The sequence below is a fragment of the Mytilus galloprovincialis genome, chromosome 4 (genome assembly GCF_965363235.1).
Source record: "Mytilus galloprovincialis chromosome 4, xbMytGall1.hap1.1, whole genome shotgun sequence".
NCBI classification, from domain to species: domain Eukaryota; kingdom Metazoa; phylum Mollusca; class Bivalvia; order Mytilida; family Mytilidae; genus Mytilus; species Mytilus galloprovincialis.
This window is the reverse complement of record NC_134841.1, coordinates 52,603,757-52,628,619: the sequence shown is the minus strand read 5'-3', so window position 1 is coordinate 52,628,619 and position 24,863 is coordinate 52,603,757. Positions and strand designations below refer to the sequence as shown.

Below are 24,863 nucleotides of genomic sequence, written 5' to 3'. Positions count from 1 at the left end.
GCGCCATGTTGAAAAGAAAAATTTCAACAGAAAAAACAATAATTCATAAAACACAACATAGAAAAACTAAGACTGAGCAACACAAATCACACGAAAAACTGGTCTCAAGTGTTCCAGAATGGCAGAGCATATCCTGTTCTGAATGTGCCAACGTCGTGTTGCTAATTGTAGTAAAAATCCAGTAATTATGTGTCTAGTTATGAAGGTCACATTCGCACAAAGAGGACGTGATTGTAGTTTCGACATAAGAAACATATCCGGTATCATCTGTGAAAAGGATATTCCATAACGGTCAATCAACTCGTGATGGCGTTCGAAAATTTTACAAAGGGATGACTTCACCACTTTGAACTCTAGGTTTGATAGCTAACTAGTCAGCAACAATCCTCTATTAAGGAAATCATCATAGGAAATACATTCCATGGAATATCATATCAAATTGGTGATATCTACTGCTTTGGCAGGCGCTGCTGGAATGTTGCTACATAGAAATGGAAAGTTCACAATTGAGAAGCTCAAGTAATATTTTTTGTCGTAAGGAGTTTTGTTTTCAACCGACCCTCATTGTCAATATCTATATCTGATATTAGGCAGACTTAACTACATACAGTGGGACATGTTAAGTTGACTAGTGAATACCTGTCAGCAATTGTCAGGATTCGGAATGCAAAACAGTCTATGTTCCTTTGATATATTTGATATTTCTTATTTTGCCATCACACGGTATCTTCTCTTATTCTAAATGGCATGGCATTTCAATATTATAGTTGATTGTCAGTGGAAGTGTACATAATTTTTTATTCGAGTTTTATGTACAAAGTTCTAATCATATTGCAATTCCAAGTTTCTGCAAAACGGATGTCCAAGACAAAAGAGGGGCGAAAGATACCAGAGGGACAGTCAAACTCGTAGATCGAAAATTAACTGACAACGAAATCGCTAAAAATGAAAAAGACAAACAGACAAATAATGGTACACAAGACACAAAATAGAAAACTAAAGACTAAGCAACATGAACCCAACCAAAAACTTGGGGCGATCTAAGGAGCTCCGGAAGGGTATGTATATCTTGCTCCACATGTGTCACCTGTCAATTTGCTCTTGTTATTACAAACCCGGTAAATAGTCTAATTCGTAAGGTGACGTTCATGAAAATGGATGGCGATTGTAGTTACGATGTAAGGAACATATCCGATGTCATCTGTGAAACGGTTATTCATAACGGTCAACCAACTCGTGAAGGCGTCCGTAAAATTAAAAAAGGGATGATTTCAAATTGAATAGACCTGTCTCAATATAAATGTCAGCACTGAGTTTGCTAAATATTATCTAGATGCATTTATTGCATACCTTCATACTTTGGTTTCTTGATACCTTCAACTATTTGTATACTCCTTATCACAGCTGTCTGAACTTAAAAGAGGGTTCATGAGAGTAACACACCAGCTTCATTACGAACTCTTATATACTGAACATTTTTTGGTCTCATAAAACATTTTAAAGGAGTAGGTCCAGTAAAACCCATTTTCGGCCTAAAACTATAGCAGTTTTACAAAATTGTGAAAATGTAAACTTTTATCTATCTATTGGAAAGTAGGATACTTCTGCTACATAAAAATGGGCTGTTTTTGGCGATACAATGCAAATGCATATATCGGGCTAGCATCATTGAGTCATGCTAAATAACTGTAATCTACACAATTTTAGCATTTTTGTTAAATTTTAGACGGTTTCCATCTTAAATAAAAGAGGCCGCATTTGTGTTCATTCTTAATATTGAAATGTAAGTTGTATTTGATGATAATACATAGCATATATAAAAGTCGAGGATGCGGCCACTTTCATTTTTGACAAAAAAAAAACATCTGAAAAGGGACATTTTTTGGCATATTTGATAGATTTTTCCTATTTAAGCTTGAATGAGAAAGTTTTAAAGACTAAATCAGTTAAAATCTGTCACATAAACTAATTAAATCAACTGAAATAGACATTTAAATGTTTAAAAAGTGTCCAAAATCTTTCGTCAGGTCTTGTCATGTCTGAATAAGATAAGAAATACGAAAATTCAAATTCCGTGAAAGAAATTTACATGTATGCATGTTCGTTATTTTTCATTTCACGAAAAAGCAAATTGAAAACATACGCAATGATATGTGGAATTAGAACATGAAGAATATGCACATGAGTCGTCACATGTATTTATTCTTTAATATGAGCTTTGATGGTCTATTTGGCCTGCACTGAGCATAACAAGAATTGTATATTGTGTGGTACCGTTTAACATGAAATCTATTATCTCATTTATTTTTTTGTACGAGTTTTACTCATCTGCATTTTAGAACAAGTACGGATTTTCCTTTCAGCATCGACTCTGGTGCTTACTTAAGATAATTAATAATATCGTTTATTCAATATTGTTTGCAGTGTATCTCAGAGTTATATGTGTGAATGTCATCTTTGTTTTTTTTTTAATGTGTAGCGATTTACTCGTAAGACACAAGATATTATACTTTCTTTGTTTTAATAGTCAAAATACCTTGTTCAACATCGCTATTAATTGAACCTTGTTATGTTGTTTTTTTGGCGTGTGTTTCTTTTTCTTTTTTGACCAAAACATATTTTATGATCAAACATGTCAGTGTTTTATATATTATTCAAAAAATAATAAATCTTTGTTGACAAGAAAGATTTGTGACCTTAAATCGTCAACGTTGGTCTGACTGTAATCAATGAAAATGTTGCACTTTCGATTCGAATGAAAAGATGGGCCATCCAAATTTACCCAATGTTCGTGTCACGTATTCATATCACACCTCGTTTAGCGTTATACGAGAAATAGAAGTTCGTGTTAGAAAAAACATAACAGGCCACAACCAGAAAAAAATAAACATTTATTTTAAACAATATTTCAAGAACATAACCAATCACAAACATAAAGATTGAATATAACAAATCATTAACCCCGATTATGTATTACTTTCAAATGTTCATCTGTTCCTCATCAACACAAACGTTAAAATGTGTAGTACAGTAATATGAATATTTTAATTAATACTTTTAATATTGAGATTAATAGCTGTTTGTTGGTTCATATGCTCGGGGATAACTTGTCTTCACTTAATATTGTGATGGATAGCTGATCTTTTTTTTATATCTAGGAGGGTAACTAGATTTGTATGTTGGAGGATAACTTGGCTTTGGTTTATATATTGGGGGATAGGTTAGTTTAGGTTTATATGTGGGGGGATAAGTTTTCTTAGGTTTGTATGAAGAGGGATAACTTGACTTGGATTTATATGTTGGTGGATAACTTGGCTTTGGTTTATATGTTGGAGGATAACTTGGTTTTGCTTTATAAGTTGGAGGATAACTTGGCTTTGCTTTATACGTTGAAGGATAAGTTGCTGGATAACTTGGCTTTGCTTTATAAGTTGGAGGATAACTTGGTTTTGCTTTATAAGTTGGAGGATAACTTGGTTTTGCTTTATAAGTTGGAGGATAACTTGGCTTTGCTTTATAAGTTGGAGGATAACTTGGTTTTGCTTTATAAGTTGGAGGATAACTTGGCTTTGCTTTATAAGTTGGAGGATAACTTGGTTTTGCTTTATAAGTTGGAGGATAACTTGGCTTTGCTTTATAAGTTGGAGGATAACTTGATTTTGCTTTATAAGTTGGAGGATAACTTGGCTTTGCTTTATAAGTTGAAGGATAACTTGGTTTTGCTTTATAAGTTGGAGGATAACTTGGTTTTGCTTTATATGTTGGAGGATAACTTGGTTTTGCTTTATAAGTTGGAGGATAACTTGGCTTTGCTTTATACGTTGGAGGATAACTTGGTTTTGCTTTATACGTTGGAGGATAACTTGGTTTTGCTTTATAAGTTGAAGAATAACTTGGTTTTGCTTTATACGTTCGAGGATAACTTGGCTTTGTTTTATAAGTTGGAGGATAACTTGGTTTTGCTTTATAAGTTGGAGGATAACTTGGTTTTGCTTTATAAGTTGGAGGATAACTCGGTTTTGCTTTATACGTTGGAGGATAACTTGGTTTTGCTTTATACGTTGGAGGATAACTTGGTTTTGCTTTATAAGTTGGAGGATAACTTGGTTTTGCTTTATAAGTTGGAGGATATCTCGGTTTTGCTTTATACGTTGGGGGATAACTTGGTTTTGCTTTATAAGTTGGAGGATAACTTGGTTTTGCTTTATAAGTTGGAGGATAACTTGGTTTTGCTTTATAAGTTGGAGGATAACTTGGTTTTGCCTTATAAGTTGGAGGATAACTTGTTTTTGCCTTATAAGTTGGAGGATAACTTGGTTTTGCCTTATAAGTTGGAGGATAACTTGGCTTTGCTTTATATGTTGGAGGATAACTTGGTTTTGCCTTATAAGTTGAAGGATAACTTGGTTTTGCTTTATACGTTGGAAGATAACTTGGCTTTGCTTTATAAGTTGGAGGATAACTTATCTTAGGTTTATAACTTGGAGGATAAGTTGTTTTAGGTTTATATGATGGTGGATAACTCGGTTTTGCTTTATACGTTGGAGGATAGCTTGGTTTTGCTTTATAAGTTGGAGGATAGCTTGGTTTTGCTTTATACGTTGAAGGATAAGTTGGCTTTACTTTATAAGTTGGAGGATAACTTGGTTTTGCTTTATAAGTTGGAGGATAACTTGGTTTTGCCTTATAAGTTGAAGGATAGCTTGGTTTTGCTTTATAAGATGTTGGATAACTGGGCTTTGCTTTATACGTTGGTGGATAACTTATCTTGGGTTTATAAGTTGAAGGATACGTTTTTGTAGGTTTATATGATGATGGATAACTTGGCTTTGTCTTATATGTTGGAGGATAAGACTTTTTTGATTTGTATGTTGGGGGATAACTCACTTTTGGTTTATACGTTGAAGGATAAGTTTTCTTAGGTTTATATGAAGAGGGATAAGTTTTCTTAGTTTTATATGAAGGGGGATAACTTGACTTGGATTTATAAGTTGCTGGATAACTTGGCTTTGGTTTATATGTTGGAGGATAACTTGGTTTTGGTTTATATGTTGGAGGATAGGTTAGTTTAGATTTATATGTTGGAGGATAAGTTTTCTTAGGTTTGTATGAAGAGGGATAACTTGACTTGGATTTATAAGTTGCTGGATAACTTGGCTTTGGTTTATATGTTGGAGGATAACTGGGCTTAGGTTTATATGTTGGAGGATAAGTCATCTTAGGTTTATAAACTGGTGGATAATTTGTCTTTGCATTATATGTTGTCTTAATAGGTTTGTAAGATGACAGCTTCTTTGCAAGTGGCAGATAGTTTGTCTTTGATCCATATGTTGGCGGATAACTATTCGTAGGATGATAACTTGTCTTCACAGGTTTGTATACTGGTCCATGCTTTGTTCCTACAAAAAAATCCACAATGTTAGTTAAGAATCAAGATGTGTATATATGAATTTCAGACGATTTGGTTGATTGCCAATGAGATAACTCTTCACCCGAGACCAAATGACTTAGAAGTCATCGTACGGCCTTAGACAACAAGCAAAATAGATACAGCATAGTAAGCTATATAAAGGGACCCAAAATGAAAAAAATGTAAAAAAGAAAACAAGAACACATCTGGACTGATTTCTGTACAAAACAATGTCCGAAAAATACATATATATATATCTTACTGTCGATTAGGGATTTTCCGATTTGAATTTTCCTTGGAGTTCAGTATTTTTGTAATTTTACTTTTTATGATACAACTTTGGGGCGCCAAATGGGACTCTTATGGTTTTGTACAAAATTTAATACTGTCATATCAAAATCATTTTTGTCTCACAAAACTATGTGATACAGACTTGTTTTATGAGAACTTCAATTTTGTGATGACAAAATTCATTTTTGTAGTGACAAAATTCATTTTTGAAGACAAAATTCATTTTTGTAGACAAAATTCATTTTTGTAGACAAAATTCATTTTTGAAGACAAAATTCATTTTTGTAGACAAAATTCATTTTTGTAGACTAAATTCATTTTTGTAGACAAAAAAAAAATAATTCATTTTTGTCATGACAAACGTCAATTTTGTCAAAAAAGTATGCAAATATAAACTTATTTGGATACAAAATTGACTTGTGTTACCTCTCAAAAGTCAATTTTGTCTCACAAAAGTCAATTCTGTTTCACAAAAGCCAATTTTGTCTAACAAAAGTCAATTTTGTATGCAAATTAGTTCACAGAATCCAAACTAAATTACATTTGTAATTTGCATACACAATTGACTTTTGTCGCCCAATTTTCAAATTGGGTAATAAAAGTCAAAAATGAATTCTGTCATGACAAAAGTAACTTTTGTCCACTGAAAGATAATATTGTATGACAAAATTTAAATTTGTAGTATACTACAAATTTTGTTAAACTGAACTCTTTTTGTTGAACAAAACTCACTTTTGTCCGTACAAAATTGAATTTCGAGTACAAAACCACAAGAGTCCTGTTAGCTATTTACAGATTATCGATCATCTCAACGACTTTGATTTTCTCGCTTGAGTCGGCAAACCGAAAGTAAGAAAGCAAGCTAGTTGATATGCCCAATGCTAATCTGTTTATCGCTCTTTGACCAATGACGACGTTGTTATTTTAATTGACAACGAACACGTGCGCCTTTAGTTTCTAGCGATAATTTTTCATAACACTGTGTTGTGCTGAGAAAGGAAATTACCAATCAGTGAGATCCAATGAAAATTTCGAAAATAGCGGTTAATGTTGTTATGTTTGAATGTTGTTGACATCAAAAGTTAAAAAATATATAATGTTATATAGATAAAGGAAGATGTGGTGTGAGCGCGCACGAGACAACTCTCCATCCAAATAACAATTTATAAAAGTAAATCATTATAGGTAAATGTACGGCCTTCAACACGGAGCCTTGGCTCACAGCGGACAACAACCTATAAAGGGCCCTAGAATTACTAGTGTAAAACCATACAAATGGGAAAACCAACGGTCTAATATGTTTTGATATGTTGATTTACCTGATTTTTTCAAACAAATTTTAAAAGAATACAGTAGTATGATACAATCACTAATATCAATAACAGTTCAAAACTTTACCATTATAGTGAACTGTAAAATGAAATGAAACTAGAGCACAATGAGGGAACTGAACTGTACGGTTTATAATGTTTTGGTCATTCGTGAGAATGTCAAGCGGGGCTCCGACATTCGAAAATAAAACAAAAATAACAAGTGCCTGGAGGAAGGTTTGATGAATCCAAATGTTAATATATAAAGTTTCTGCACAGGTTTTGATTATCAAAACATTTTATATGTAAATATGAACCAATCAAATAATAAAATTGATATATGATCCAAACGTTTTCCATAGAATGGTGGAGCTCCTAGAAAATCTATCAAAACTTACACACAACAACGATCAAAAAGTAAAATTAACAACGAAAAACCAATCATTGATACCAGAACATTGGTATATAGTCTTACATGTCTGAAAGTGTAAAAGACATGGCCAATTTTTACAGTCGTCAACTTTTAACAAAATTCCGTATAAGTGACCATAACTTTGAAATTGAACTAGGTCGATGAATACAGTTTCAAAGAGAACATAGAGTGTATAAAGTTCGCAAAATTTTCGATGATGATGAACACTTTTTCCTTCAATGAGGAATAAGCATCAATATCCGAAACACTTCTGATGAAGTCAATTGCAACCCATTATACCAATTTTACCCAGCTTGACTCTTACTCGTAAATTCCACCAATTAAGATGTTTTGTCTATTGTTGTGGGATATTGTAGGCTATAAAAAGCAGTCAACGGAGTTGTGAAAATAAGGTCCACATTGGCCAATCATCTATATACCTATATATATTCATATATAGGTATATAGATGATGTTAGAGTAGACAACGATAAATCTTACGGGGCGTAGATCATATAATTACACTAAAACATTTAATATTAATAAGCAAAAGCAAGTCTAAAAGATTTCAACATCACCAAAAGAATAAATAAAACCAAGAAAAAATATTTAGTTTAGTCCACTCCTAGTACAAGTCACTTTGAGATTTTTTTGCAACATAGCTGTTTAGCAATATATGTTGCGAACAGCTATTGTATCCATATAAAAAGTAGATATTAGTAAACTCCTTATGTAACGACATGTCAACTCTAGATTTGACGAATAGAGCCAACGAGAAAAACAATGATAAGGATGTACTTAGGTGATCTTAGGTGAAATTAAACAAATCAAGAATTTAAAATTGATATTATAACCTGAAACAGTATTTGTTAAGGATCAAAATAAGCTAAAAATATTGATAGGTCATTATCTTCTTTTCGAGATATTTGATTTATAAAATATGGCGGGAAAAGGCTGACTCAGACTTTTACCTTATATTTGCATCGGTATTATTTGGGTCTCAAATCAAAAGAAAGGAAATCAAGAATCTGGTTAAATTTTGTTAAATGACCTTTTATGAGCTATTTTAAAGTTATATGAAAAGATAAATGGGTGTTATGGAGAAAAATATTTTACCTTGTAACGTATGGAAACACACCAAGGAGTCCGAATATCTGACAGACTTTTGAAAAACCTAGTGACATTAACTTCGGCCTTAACACTCGTTGAATATCAGTTTTTTTTCTTCAAAGGTCAATAAAACCACTCATTTACCTCATCCAAAGACAGTAATTGGATATTATTTAATCAACTAGATTTGGAAAAGTCTAAAAAGGAAGTTAAAGGAACGTTAAATCAATCATTTCTTTAAAGAGGATCATACCACCAGTACACCAGCATTTCATTGGAAATGTCAATGCATGGTCCTTATTCCAATTTCATTGCACGATAAAAAAAATCTTTTAAAGTAATAAGAACATAAACAGCAATTTCATGGATTTTTAAAATGTCAACGTCCTCATCAAAGTAACAACGAAGACTTGTTTTGTCTAACCTGTACTTCGATTTTTTTTAATTTGACTTATGTCTCTTTCCAATTCATTTATAACTTATCTTATGAAAATGAATCTTTGTACTAAGATTGTCACAAAGAAGTGAAAACCTGTTTGGGTCAGGTTTACTGCATTCATTGATATAGTGTTTGGTATACCATTACCATCTTTCAATGTCAATCACAACATATATAGTAATCTTAGTAGCATTTTCTTACCGTATGGATATGCATTAGGCAGTTTCTTGTAAGCCCCAGCGCTTGCACCTGTAATGATAAATAGTTCAATTCTACAGCAAAGGTAATTTTATCCATTTCACAAACAAAATAGAATTATTACAAGCATTAATATTGGATCATTCAATGAAAATAACTTTTTCTTATATGATCTTAAAAAGACACAAGTTGTTAAATTCTTGTTCACAGATTTGACTCAAATTTTTGTATTTGATTTATAACCATGTAAAACATTTATTTAAATTTTCAAAAGTCTAAAATAAACAATTACAGGGCATGTTCTTGGTAATATGAAGCTTCGTTTCGTGTATACTTTAGTCTTGACGCTATCTACTTAACTAACGAACATCTCTGATGTTCATGTAAGCAATATAAACTAGAGGCTCTAAAGAGCCTGTGTCGCTCACCTTGGTCTATGTGAATATTAAAGGAAGCAGATGGATTCATGACAAAATTGTGTTTTGGTGATGGTGATTTGTTTGTACATCTTACTTTACTGAACATTCTTGCTGCTTAAAATTATCTCTATCTATAATGAACTTGGCCCATTAGTTTCAGTGGAAAATGTTAGTAAAAATTTACAAATTTTATGAAAATTGTTAAAAATTGACTATAAAGAACAATAACTCCTAAGGGGGTCAATTGACCATTTCGGTCATGTTGACTTATTTGTAAATCTTACTTTGCTGAACATTATTGTTGTTTACAGTTTATCTCTATCAATAATAATATTCAAGATAATGACCAAAAACAGCAAAATTTCCTTAAAACTAACAATCCAGGGTCAGCAACCCAACAACGGGTTGTCCGATTCATCTAAAAATTTCAGAGCAGATAAATGTTGACCTGATAAACAATTTTACTCCATGTCAGATTTGCTCTAAATGCTTTGGGTTTTGAGTTATAAGCCAAAAACTGCATTTTACCCCATGTTCTATTTTTAGCCATGGCGGCCATCTTGGTTGGATGGCCGGGTCACCGGACACATTTTTCAAACTACTAACCCAAAAGATGATTGTGGCCAAGTTTGGATTAATTTGGCCCAGTAGTTTCAGAGGAGAAGATTTTTGTAAAAGATTACTAAGATTTACGAAAAATGGTTAAAAATTGACTATAAAGGGCAATAACTCCTAAAGGGGTCAACTGACCATTTCAGTCATGTTGACTTATTTGTAAATCTTACTTTGGTGAACATTATTGCTGTTTATAGTTTATCTCTATCTATAATAATATTCAAGATAATAACCAAAAAGAGTAAAATTTCCTTAAAATTACTAATTCAGGGCCAGCAACCCAACAACGGGTTGTCCGATTCATCTGAAAATTTCAGGGCAGATAGATCTTGAACTGATAAACAATTTTACCCCCATGTCAGATTTGCTCTAAATGCTTTGGGTTTTGAGTTATAAGCCAAAAACTGCATTTTACCCCATGTTCTATTTTTAGCCATGGCGGCCATCTTGGTTTGATGGCCGGGTCACCGGACACATTTTTCAAACTACTAACCTAAAAGATGATTGTGGCCAAGTTTGGATTAATTTGGCCCAGTAGTTTCAGAGGAGAAGATTTTTGTAAAATATTTTTAAGATTTACGAAAAATGGTTAAAAATTGACTATAAAGGGCAATAACTCCTAAAGGGGTCAACTGACCATTTCAGTCATGTTGACTTATATGTAAATCTTACTTTGCTGAACATTATTGCTGTTTACTGTTTATCTCTATCTATAATAATATTCAAGATAATAACCAAAAACAGCAAAATTTCCTTAAAATTACTAATTCAGGGGCAGCAACCCAACAACGGGTTATCCGATTCATCTGAAAATTTCAGGGCAGATAGATCTTCACCTGTTTAACAATTCTACCCCGTGTCAGATTTGCTCTAAATGCTTTGGTTTTTGAGTTATAAGCCAAAAACTGCATTTTACCCCTATGTTCTATTTTTAGCCATGGCGGCCATCTTGGATGGTTGGCCGGGTCACCGGACAAATTTTTTAAACTAGATACCCCAATGATGATTGTGGCCAAGTTTGGTTTAATTAGTAGTTTCAGAGGAGAAGATTTTTGTAAAAGTTAACGACGACGACGGACGACGGACGACGCCGGACGCCGGACGCCAAGTGATGAGAAAAGCTCACTTGGCCTTTTATGCCAGGTGAGCTAAAAATAAATATCAATATAAATTAATAGAAAGTGAAATCGTGCCGGTCTGTTTAATTTTATATCATATCGCCGCGAAAGTATCCTTTTTGTGCTAATGCGGCGTAAAGCAAACAACAATCAATCAATTTTACATTAAAGTTATAAAAGATATATCAAACATATCGTTTCTACCTGTATAAGTATGATTTTGTTTGGATCGGGTGATTTCCCTTTGCTTCACTGTCAATGTTGTATTTTTTCCCTTTAAATAACCAAAATACACTCACTATTCATTTTTTATTTATCCCTAGCCAAAGGGTCCAATCGAAATTCACATGAATACGGATTTAACTAGGTCAAATTATTCACTTGCAAGTGAATACTTCATTAACAGTGTATCTTAGCTTGATTTGACAAAATTGAACCAAAATGGCTGCTAAAAGCGAATTTCTATTATCTCGCTTGATGGAGCCAAAAAGCGAGACATAGGTTTCCGGCATCGGCGGTGGCGTCAACAATGTATTAATTTGTAATTAGGTCTAGTTTGTGGTGAACCACTAATGGTAGGTCACAGATATTTGGTATGCAGTTGAATTAGTATTGGCATATCCCATTGCCATGTAGATTATTTGGTCCCGCCCCCTCAGTTACGGTCTATTGACTTTGAAGTTGTACTCATTTTTCATGTAATGGTTTGTAATTAGGTCAGTTTATGAGCAACCACTAGTGGTAAGTTAATGATAATTGGTATGCAGTTGTATAAGCATTGGCACATCTCATTTCCATGAAGATTATTTGACCCCGCCCCCTATTTCACGGTCTATTGACTTTGAACTTTGCTTAGTTAACATGTATTAGTTTGTGATTAGGTTTGTTTTAAGGGACAAGTTATGATGTATTTAGTATGCAGTTGTATAAGCATTGGCATTTCCATTTAAATTGTTTAGCTATGTACATTCAGTCATGGTTCATTGACGTCTTTAATTTCAGCATTATCGACATTACAAACTACAGGCTCTAAAGAGTCTGTGTCGATCACCTTGGTCTATGTGAATATCAAACAAAGGACACAGATGGATATATGACAAAATTGTGTTTTGGTGATGTATCTTACTTTACTGAAAATTCTTGCTGCTTACAATTATCTCTCTCTACGATGAACTTGGCCCAGTAGTTACAGCGGAAAAAGTTAGTATGTAAATTTTTTGAAAATTGTTAAAAATTGACTATAAAGGGCAATAACTCCTTAGGGGGTCAATAGATGATTTTGGTCATGTTTACTTATTTTAGGTCTTACTTTGCTGTACATTATTGCTGTTTACAGTTTATCTCTATCTATAATAATATTCAAGATAATAACCAAAAAGATAAAATTTCCTTAAAATTACCAATTCAGGGGCAGCAACCTAATAACGATTGTCCGATTCATCTGAATATTTCAGGGCAGATAGATCTTGACCAAATAAACAATTTTACCCACATTAGATTTGCTCTAAATGCTTTGTTTTTGGGATATAAGCCAAAAACTGCATTTTACTCCTATGTTCTATATTTAGCCATGGTGGCCATCTTGGTTGGCTGGCCGGGTCAGCGGACACATTTTTTTAAACCAAATACCCAATGATGATTGTGGCCAAGTTTGGTTTAATTTGGCCCAGTAGTTTCAGAGGAGAAGATTTTTGTAAAAGATTACTAAGATTTACGAAAAATGGTTAAAAAATGACTATAAAGGGCAATAACTCCTTAAGGGGTCAAATGACCATTTTGGTCATGTTGACTCTTTTGTAAATCTTATTTTGCTGAACATTATTGCTGTTAAAAGTTTATCTCTGTCCGTAATAATATTCAAGATAATAACCAAAAACAGAAAAATTTCCTTAAAATTACCAATTCAGGGGCAGCAACCTAGCAACGGGTTGTCGGATTCATCTGAAAATTTCAGGGCAGATACAGCCCGTAACAGAGTAGTGATCGAATTCGCGTTTCTTTACCGTCAGAATAAGTTACGTTATCGACAAACTTATTTCAGAAGTGACATAATTTAATTTTCTTCATCGACACAATATTTCATGTCCAACGTGTAAGTTTTCATTGTTTAAGTCGAAGTTTTTTTAACACAGTAAAAAGTTTTTTTATAATCAACCTCTGTCATTGGCATTTTCATTTTAACGGTAAAGGAACAAATACGGGATCTCCGAAATTTCTATCGTTTGTTACGAGGAAATCATTATTCAATCGAAGATATGTCTTTGTTCTTGACACATATTATGAAATACAAAGGAGTTAAAATGATCAAATACTTTCGAACTGACGGAAACAAAAATACATAATCTAGAATGTGTGTTCTGTCATAAACAATGGCTTCGTCGTGCGAATCGACGAGATCATGTTACATGTAACTGATCTTAGCTGTAGAAACAGTTGGTGCGACCTCGATAAAATCGTTATCAATTTAATATAAGCGATAAATATTCATGACTACAATGATAATGAGTTTATTGGAGTCACATCCACTGTTTCTACTGTAAACATGAACTCGTCGGTTAGTGCAGTGAAGACACTTTTAAAGATTGCGATTGTTGGTTTATTCTTTACACCTTCGAGGTATTAAAATTATTTCAGTGTTTATTTAAAGTTAAATTTATTTTCAAATCTCTTCTGTTTAAAATTGTCGGAACTTCCGTTTACGATTTCTGTGGTAAACTATCTATTCTATAGTTAGGACCATTTTATAATTAATACCCTTTTGAACAAGAATACTTTCTTTATAGAAGTATAGATCTGCTGGTTATAGATTTTTTTTATAACTTTCATTATTGTGACGACGCGCTATGAAATTCAGATTAATTTATAAATGAGGTTGTATAAAAAGTTTTGGTCATAAACACAAATCTTTTAAACAATTCGACGAGTGCGTCAATGTTACAGTAGTCTGTTTACTGTAAGTTACTAAGCTGGGCCCGATTCATATGTCATTTATGGAAACTAATTCACCACTTTCTGAGACATTCATTTTTATTTCACCATAAGACATGGAGCTACATTTGTAACTAAAGGAAAACTCACAAATTAAAGAAATTTGACATGATATACTGAAACTTTCTTATAATCAATTAAACGACTGCTTTTCTTAGATATGTGGTTTTTCATGGTCAAACTTTTTCATTGTTAACGGACATTTTAAGATTTTTTATTGTAAAAAAATGGTGTTTTTGTTAAAGAAATCAACATTCAAAATTTAGAACTTCATGAACATGTACAGGAAGCTGAATTATTGCACATCTATGTACTACGTAAAATTTTCCCGTTTAAACTGTACTAGAAAAAAGTTTGGCATGTTAAACGGACGAAGATATATTCTAACAGAAGTACAAATACCAGTCCTCCCTTTTGTGTATACATATGAGAAAACATTTCAAAGATATTGATTGAATTCAAATCCATCACACATACGGTACACATTGTAGTCCGAAAAAATAAAGGACTTCATTCCTATCAACCACCTTTTAATTGTTTACCAGTATATTTCTTTTAGTTTTGGGTAAAATTGTAAAGGAAATAATACTATCAAGACGTCCTTCCATAAATCTTTTTTTTTCTGTTCTGACTTTGAAGAAATGACTACTTTTCGCCCAATCTAAATGGTGCATGGACATATTTTGTTTCATATTATTAGAATTATTTTCAATATTATCGGTATTAAACTTGATTATCGACACATGAAAGTTTGTCAGCATTGTCAATCTTTATAACGTTAAAGTACCAATAGTTCGGTCACTACTCAATTAAGTTTGTCGATAACGTAGCTTATTTTGACGGTGAAGAAACATCAATTCGATCACTTCTCTGTTACGGGCTGTAGATCTAGACCTGATTAATAATTTTACTCATGTCAGATTTGCACTAAATGCTTTGGTTTTTGAGATATATGCCAAAAACTGCATTTTACCCATATGTTCTATTTTTAGCCATGGCGGCAATCTTGGTTGGTCGGCGGGGTCACGGGACACATTATTTAACTAGATACACCAATGATGATTGTGGCCAAGTTTGGTTTAATTTGGCTCAGCAGTTTCAGAGGAGAAGAATTTTGTAAAAGTTAACGACGACAGACGGCGACGGACGACGGACGCAAAGGGATGAGAAAAGCTCACTTGGCTCTTCTGGCCAGGTGAGCTAAAAAGCGAGACATATCTCTGTGATAACAGTTTATTTCAATATTTATAACTTTTAATGAAAAATTGTACTTTATTTTTTATATATATTTATAGCTAGTGTCTAATTTTAGTCTCAAAGAATGAACTAGTTTGTTCAATACATTACAATCGTACAAACATTTAATTCAACAACCAATGGTTAACTAATTCAAAATCTACTACAAAAGAGGGACGAAAGATACCAGAGGGACAGTCAAACTCATAAATCGAAAATAAACTGACAGCGCCATGGCTAAAAATGAAAAAGACCAATAGACAAACAATAGTACAAATGACACAACATTGAAAACTAAAGAATGTGCAACACGAACCCCACCAAAAACTAGGGGTGATCTCAGGTGTTCCGGAAGGGTAAGCAGATCCTGCTCCACATGTGGCACCCGTCGTGTTGCTTATGTAATAACAAATCCGGTAAATAGTCTAATTCGGTAGGTCACATTCATAAAAGGGAAGGGGATTGTAGTTACGACGTAAGGAACATATCCGATATCATTTGTGGAACGGTTATTCCATAACGGTTAAGCAGCTCGTGATAGCGTCCGTAAAATTTACGAAGGGATGATTTTTACTTCACCATTTGGAACTCTTGGTTTTATAGCTACCTAGTGAGCAGCAACCCTCTATCAAGAAAATCATGATAGGAAATGCAAGCACGGGAATATCGTATCAATTGGGAGATATATACCCCGTATACAGGTGCTGCTAAAATGTTGCTACTTAAAAATGGAAAGTTCACAATTGGAAAGCAGAAATCATCTCTTTTGTCGTAAAGCTTTGTTTTCAACCGACCCTCATTGTCAATTTCTAGATGCAAGTCAATATATGAGGCCGACTTAACTGTATCTGTAGTATCCTTTATCTCTAGTTCCATGCGATAGATGCGTTCCACATAGTCATCAAATTTTCAATTATTTAGTGAAAGAACATCATCTATATAGCGGAAAGTAGAGTTAAAGGATATCGCTAACTTCTTATCTTTCCTCCTAAGAAGTTCCTGTATGAAGTCGGCCTCATAATAATAAAGAAACAAGTCGGCAAGAAGAGGGGTACAATTTGTTCCCATTGGAATGCCGACAGACTGTTGAAAAACACGTCCTCCGAAAGTAACAAATATGTTGTCAATCATGAAATCAAGCATCTTGATAATGTCAGTTTCAGAGAATTTTTTGTTTGAATCAGAGTGATCCTTTACAAAGTAAGATTTATCCCTCCCTAAGACAAGATACTTGTATCTACATTGGCCATTCATGTTTATGAAACAAAGCAATACCAACTCTTTCAATTTGTCTTTTAGTTTAGTTTAGTTTGGAATACTTGTGTAAAGTGTAGAAAAGTCAATGTTTAAATACTATTACAAGATGAAAGAGAGTTAGATTGTATGTACTCAAAAAGATCTTTGGAATTTTTAAGTATCCACATCTGATTTACGCCACCTCTAGAATATGCAGTTTCACAAAAGCTTTGACGACCATCTTTGATTGCTGATAAATAAAGGCAACAGTAGTATACCGCTATTTAAAATAGATGTTATTAATTTAGAAAGAGGTTTTGTGGAGCACTTGGAAGACCCAGCAATATACCGTTGTTTGTCAGGACACTTATGTAGTTTAGGTATCCAATACAGTGATGGAATATCCAGTTCATCATCTTTGGTTGAAATTCCAAAGGAATATAGAACAGACCTGTAATTTTCACGGATTTCCTCTTTGGTAAGTGTCGTGAGGGTATATGTTGGGTTTTCAAGTGAATTGTCAATACCTAATTCGTTTATCAAGCAGTTTATGTAATGAGTTTTACACACAAAAACGATGTTGTTTGGGGCTTTATCTGCGGGGACAACACCATATTTGTCATGAAGGTAGGATAAGTATTTTGCAACATTAGGGTCTTTAAAGATTGACGTAGCATGGGCATTGATAGACCTATTCAGTTTTTAATTCTGATTTGTATCAACGACCTCACTGCCTTAATCCATTCGGAAATAGTGTCTACGTCTTCCTTCACACGCTTAGCCCCTTGCCTGGCATAATCCTCGACTGAATCCATAAAAATTTTAAAGTTGTATTTCCAATTGATGGAAAACATACAAATTTCGCACCTCATTACGACCGTACGAATCCATGAAATGTATTTGGTTTATTCGTATCTATAAATTTGGATAACATATTTTTGATAGAAACTGCCTTTTTTTTTAAGAAAATGATTATCCAAATGGAATCATCGGTTCATATTGATCATATCTACGGGATATATATAAACAACCGTAAACATAGAATTTCGTATCCGTTTTATAAAAATGGTTTTCCAGGCGCAGCTTATCTTCAAAACCAAAAATTTTCATCGATGAACGGATTAAGCAAAGGTTTCGAGTAATTTGTGAAAATGACTTAATAATAGGGATGTCAACTCGGTGAAATTTACTGAGCGAGTACTCAATGAATTTATCGAGCGGTACTCGAGTACTCGCTTCGGTAAAACACTTACAAAATGAAAACACAAAATCATACCAAAATCATACCAATTTCAAATATTTTGGGTCGTTGTCTTATAGACTTAAAACTCTCAACATGATTACCTTAGACTAGATAATATGAAATTTTATGCAATAATTAATATCTCATTTACTACATGAACTGATTATAAAAAGTGGCAATAATCTAATTAAGTAATTAAGCAATTTCGTATGAAAAATTATTACGCAAACAATAGTATTTGGGAACCGTAAAAACACATTTAATGAACAACAAAGCGGTGATGATTTCTTTTGGAACTTGCTGATGCCTTTAATTATTTTCGGAGTGTTGACACAGGGTGCAACTAATTTGATTTAATAATCTAAAAATATCATTTTCGGGACGACTCGATTTCTGAACTTTTTAATGTAACTACCTGTTTTTTTCTAACTTTCCTGCTGATGTAAATATATGCTCTGACGAAACAGAGGTGGGACATGACTAAGAGCCTGGTATTAAAATGATAATTGTAACTTGAATTACCATGATCCCGAAATGGCGACGGCAGAAATAGGTAAAATATTTTCAGTCATTATTCTCTTAGGTAGCCTGTTGTTGTCAGGAGTAACTCAGCTGCAAGATTCTCTATACTATTACGTCGTAATTCCAGTTTTGATTACCAGTTTAACATCAGTGTAATACCGTATGGCGGGTTATTTTCGCGGGTGAAAATTTTGCGATTTTTATTAAATAAGGTACAAAAAATATTTTTGCCGTTATTATTTTGGCGGTTTCAAAACTTTTATCAATACCTTTGGGTATGCACTTTTAAATTGGTGGAATTTATTTTTGCGGTTTTGTTCAATCCGCTAAAATAAGCGAAAATTTACACCCCGCGAAAATAACCCGCTATGCGGTATAAGCTAAAAGTTTAAGACTTGAAAAGTGCTCTTGTTCATATATCCTACCTCTGTTTGCAAGAATTTAAAATGACAGTTCAACGCAAACATTCGAATCGTATTTTAATTTTTATTATTTTTTTACTTATATTTCATTTCCCCGGGAGGCGCTCTCAATAAAAAGAGTTTTTGTTTTAACTTAAGATAGCAACAGCACTCTAACAGGAAACCGATTAGTCTAGTATCATTTTGGTAATGAATACTCGGTACTACCGAGCGATACTCGATTACTCGTTGACATCCCTACATAGTAATTTATCAAATACACATAGATTACCCTTGAAATTTAAAACGCCGCAACAGGCACATAGTAAAATATTTGGGAAGTCGACTCACTATAAAGAAGTAGCTAAAATAACAATTTCATAAAAGAATATAACTAGTCAGCTAACAGAAAACAAATCTAGAAATCTACTCCCAGGTATAGTCATGATACACATTTAAACACTTCGTACTGCAAGTTGTGGACAAAGAAGAAACCAATTCAATGTACGAAAAGATAAGTTATTTGAAATCGGTGAATGTTTTCGTTAGGATAGGCTGTTCATTTCCACACTTAGCTAGGGAAGAAAACCTCGAAGAAGCAAACTACATTTAAGGACAAAAATTGTAATCCTCAAATTGACAAGGATGATGTCGTTACTTCTGTTGATCAGTTATAATTGAAATGAAGATCATTATACAGGGATTGGTATTACTTAAGTCAATCATTGTCACATGTAGATTCCGGTTGTAGGAAAACTATAACGGGTTTAACTGGATGATTTTGAAAGTAGATAAAACAGTGCACCTGTAATAATCATGGCTTTATCAGATATCGATATGAATACTTAAAATACAGGCTCAAATATGTGGCGCATGTACTCTAATTCAGTCACGGAGCCGCGGGTGTGTTCTAGTGATTATTAAAAAAACGACAACAAGTTTTTAAAAATCAATCAAGGCTTAAAACATTTCGTTGACGAACCGAAGATGTTTTCCTATCTCATTTTGCATGGTTAAAATTGTTGCTATGTAAACAAACTTAGATAGACATTCTTAGTTCGCGGAATTTAAAACAAACAAAACTAAACAATAAAAGCATAACATACCTGCATAAGCTGAGCCATGAGCGTTGTATATGTTACCATTTGAAAAACCTGAAAAAAAACATATTTTTTTTTAAATTGCAAGATTCATAAACGTATCATAATTTAGGAGTTTATTTTAAGGCTGTATTTTTTAGGAAGGGGGGAGGGGGTAATAATTTGAATTGCTGTTCTAGATATGTTTTGGGCTTCTATTTGGAACTTTCACTATCTTTATTATTTTTTTTTTGCATAATACTTGTAATTGGGTGTTACACGAGAAAGAGTCCAGTCAGATTTACAAGAACTATGAAGGTTGACTTGTGACACATGTTTAATTTGCAAGGTAATGAATCATTCACTTGACAATTGTACAACTTTTTTAAAAGGATTTGAAGGAACGTTTCTTGGAAATAAAAGGAATATGTTTTTCTCGTCTAAAGTCTGGTCACCAAAAAGCTGTCTGTCAACACAATGGTACATGTGCAAACTGCCATATAACGCATCCAACAATTTAGCATATTGACTCACGTCAATGGAATAACCTGAAAAACGAAGGTCCAAAACAAGAGGGACTTTCTAGACCCTACGAACATACGAGGGCCGGAGAATACTATAGTCAAGCCCTGAGGATGTTCCTAAAACTGTCAATGTTGAAGGGGAAAGTACAAACATATATCTGCTCGGGACAGCTAAAGTTAGTAGACAGTTTCGTTTCAGAACTGGTATATGTGATATCAATGGAAACAATGATAATAAGCTTGTCACCATTTATTTACTACACCTAATTTGCCTGTTTCGAGAAAGGAAATTGTTTCAAGTAATGGCCTACAAAAGTGACTCGATTGCGTGAAGTGTCCCTAAACAGAGTTGACTACACTGTTGGACATTTGATGGGTATACATTTTTCGAGAGCTATAAAAACCGGGTCAGTCACACAGTCTGGTAGGGTTCATTAAAACAATTAAGATACAATCAAAAAGGTTTGTATCCAGACATCGACAAAACATCGAAATTAAATATTCACGATCATATAAGGTTTCCCTTATACACGAACATGAGTACCCACGAAAATAAATGAATTCAACGTATATAATTACACTGACTATAACAAATTACTGTAGGCATAACAATAATGATAACAGAACTGAGACAAGAATTAGTTTGCGATGGTAAGCTCTTGTTTTTGTTTTAATGTTATTGTAACAGTGCATATGACACGTATATAAAGTGTTTGTACATGGATAAATTATGTACTAAAGGTTGTTGTATATGGCACTTAATACTTTATGATGCTTTACAAATGTAGTACAAATGGTGCTTTCATGAGCAATGCATATGGCACTTAGATATACCCGTTGTGCTTAATAACATTTTGTTTTTAGCTTTGATGAATCTGTCATTTAGATGAACTAATGATGCTCTAGTATAAATGGGGCTTTGATGAACGGCGAATATGGTACTTAAATATTTGTTTTGCGATTGAGTACGTATTGTATTTATCTGACTTGCACATGACATTTTTATTTTATCATCTTGAATGGAACTTAGTGAACGTTGAAATTCATATCATGCATTCAATATGATTAACATTATCTTTCAGCATTTACCTTTTAAATCAGAGATGATATCGTAATGACCTAAAAGAGGTAATCACAAAGCAAAATAATTGAGAGGTTGGGTTTTCCAAATATCCTTATGAGTCATCCAAACTTATGAAGTATACGGCTACCATAGATAATTTGGCACAGAGCGACATTTGAGGCAGCATTTGTCCTATAATCCGGTATTAAGGCAGAAGAGGGAAATAGACAATGCAGTGGAGTAAATGGGGGTTGCTCAATAAGCCATTAGCTAAGGGACTTATTGGGGAAAATGGCCCTCTCCTACACACAACCCCACGGCTTCTGTACATAAACGGAAAAATAAAGGCAACAGTAGTATACCGGTGTTCGAAATTCTTAAAACGATTGAGAAAAAAAACAAATCCGGGTTACAAAATAAAACTGAAGGAACACATCAAACATAATAAGAGAATTACGACAAAACAGAAACACAACACTCAAATTTAACACACACATAAACGAACTATAATATAACAATGGCCATTTTCCTGAATTGGTACAGAACATTTTAAGAAAACAAATTGTGGGTTGAACCTGTTTTTTTTTCATGCCTTCGGATAATGATGGAGAATACCGCTGCATATGTGAATATGAACACATCTAACAGGTTATTATGTAGATCTTCATCATTTTTATAGAAGTAGTAAAAAAAAGTACAATAAATAAGAGAAAAAAATAATTGTGTATATAACTAAAAATTTAATTGGCATCTTTCATTTTGTGGTAAAAACCCTGCAAATAAGATTACAATACGGGATTTGTTTAGATTGATAAAGAAAACCGAAAAAATAGACCAATCCTGGTAAAGTTTACAAATTTAATTTTGAGATGCGGGATCCTGTAAAGAAAGGTTCGAATAATTTGAAAGATTCCCCTTTTGGAATATCTAAATAATTACCGTTTAAAATACAAAAAAACGTAGAAAAGAACAATTACCATTACTGAAAGAACTGCGCTCCATGGATATCAATGCATATTTTACGAAGGACAAAATGTTTGTGGGTGATAAAGAGTATATCCCATAGGGACAGCACAGGGAACACTTGAGTAATTTGAAACGATTAAGTTGGAATGTACATGGGTTAAAATCCTTGTTATGAATGACCTTTTTTTTTTTTAACTTTTTTAAATGTATACGAAATTTTGCTTTTATGTAAAACTTGGTTACATAGAATAATATAATAGAAATAGAAGGTTTTGTGAAACTTATATGTTTGAATAGAAATGTAAAAATAGGATACTCGAAGTGAAGGTTGATGAGCTTTTTCTTGTAAAACAAAATTAACAGATGATATTTCTAAGAGTGATAAACTGTGGTATTGTGGTATTTTTATAATTAAATAAACTGATCATATATATATATCAGGATTCAAATTAAATATTTACGCCAGACGCGCGTTTCGTCTACAAAAGACCCATTAGTGAAGCTCGAATAAAAAAATGTTAAAAATGCCAAAAAAAGTACGAAGTTAAAGAGCTTTGAGGACCAAAAATTCCTAAAAGTTTTGCCGAATACAGCTAAGGTAATCTATTCCTGAGGTAGAAAAGCCTTAGTATTTCAAAAATTCAAAGTTTAAACATGAATATTTAAATACTGCAAATGATATCTACATATGTTTGCCTTATATTCTACATGTAGAATAAATCTTTTACAACAAATGTGATGTTGCTTTTTATGATATTAGATCCGGGAACACAGTTTTCGTTATTTGATTTTTCGTTGTTAACGAATATAGTCCTTGTGTGGAAAGTGTGTTACTTGACAATTTTTTTGGAAACCCCTTCCAAATTTAGTTCTTCATTTTTTATGCCTCAAATAGCAAGTAGGGGAATGAAATTACACTGTAAAAAATTTTGGGTCATGCATTTTCTTTTCTTCTTCTTCAAATTAATCAATATTAATCAACTAAAATGGGTTCAATTGGTATGGACAATAAAAACAATTTGCTTACCCAAGATGTCACAGGTAAATATACACAAGAGGCACAGATTTAATTTGATTCCCTCCATGATGCAGCTTCAGCACCTTGACCAGAATTACAATGAGTCTCCTATTTATATACCAACGCTTTATGTCAAATTAAGTTACTTAAAATAATTCATCCATTTTTTCCCTTTAAAGTTGTAACATTCAAACGGGGAAATAATTTAACACCAAACATACTTGTAATAACCAGTCAAGTACAAAATGTTCATGCGTTTAATGGGAAATAAAATAACAACATTAATCTGATTAAAAAATAAATGTAATTCAGTGGGTGTTACAGAACAGTCTTTGACTAATCTTTAATCAAATATGTATTAGTTTTTTTCTTAATGCAGGAAATACATTTGTTTATATTTTGAAAGTGCGTCGTGTGAATTGTCTAAGAATGAAAATAATCTCAAGCACAAATACCATTATACATTCTTGTTAGCTCATCTGGTTTAAAGTGAAAATACTGCCATGATTTGATGACCGAAAGTACGGAAAAGTTACTTTAAAAAAATTGAGATGTGTATATCATTTCGACATTTGGTCCTTGTAAGAAATGATAAGAGAAATAATCATACAGTACATGGGATAAATATTCAGGACGATTACAGCCACTATTACAGGGCAACAATAAGAAGTCAAATTCATATTAAAAGTGATAAGCAACAACACTTATTTGATACTAAAGTACCTTGTAACCAGATATTTTTTGATTCAGGACTTTATGGATTATTAAATAGATCTTACATAAAAAGTCATGAGTGAATGTGATCACAATTCTTAAGGCGTATTTGTTAGTGCAAAACCAGTTTTAGTTTGTTAAACTTTCCATTTGTTAATGAGAACCAGTTTGAAACTAGTTTTGAACCTAAACTGGTTTGCCGTTTGTTATTCTCAAACCCAAACCGGTTCCAGAAACTATTCAAACCATGTCCAAGGGTGGTTTGTGGTTTCGGTTTAGGGTTTACAATGGCGGAAATGTTGATGCAGTGTAGTGGTCGCGAAAAACTTCATGCAGATTCTATTGTCAAATTGATTTTTTTAGTGGATTTTCAATACTAATGTACTAGTATTACCTTTTTGTGTTTGGTGTTTTTTAACTTCACATAGTTTTATATAGATAATTAATGTTAATTCTGAACACTACATGTATTTGTTTGGTCATTTATTAGTTGCTGTTATTGCTATTTTTTTCAGTCTGGCCATTGTCTTCTTGTATAAATTGGCTATTAAA

General features: G+C 33.0%; 1 protein-coding gene across 1 annotated transcript; it reads right to left on the bottom strand.

Annotated features, from left to right (window-relative positions):
• Positions 1-2,873: 2,873 nt before the first annotated feature.
• On the bottom strand, positions 2,874-23,763 carry LOC143072410 (uncharacterized). The gene is made up of 4 exons (XM_076247321.1): positions 23,607-23,763; positions 20,054-20,101; positions 9,173-9,220; positions 2,874-5,399 (listed from the first exon to the last, which is right to left on the bottom strand). The coding sequence occupies exons 1-4, from the start codon at positions 23,662-23,664 to the stop codon at positions 3,118-3,120; spliced, it is 2,436 nt and encodes an 811-aa protein (XP_076103436.1). The 5' UTR covers positions 23,665-23,763; the 3' UTR covers positions 2,874-3,117.
• Between the last annotated feature and the right edge of the window lie 1,100 nt (positions 23,764-24,863).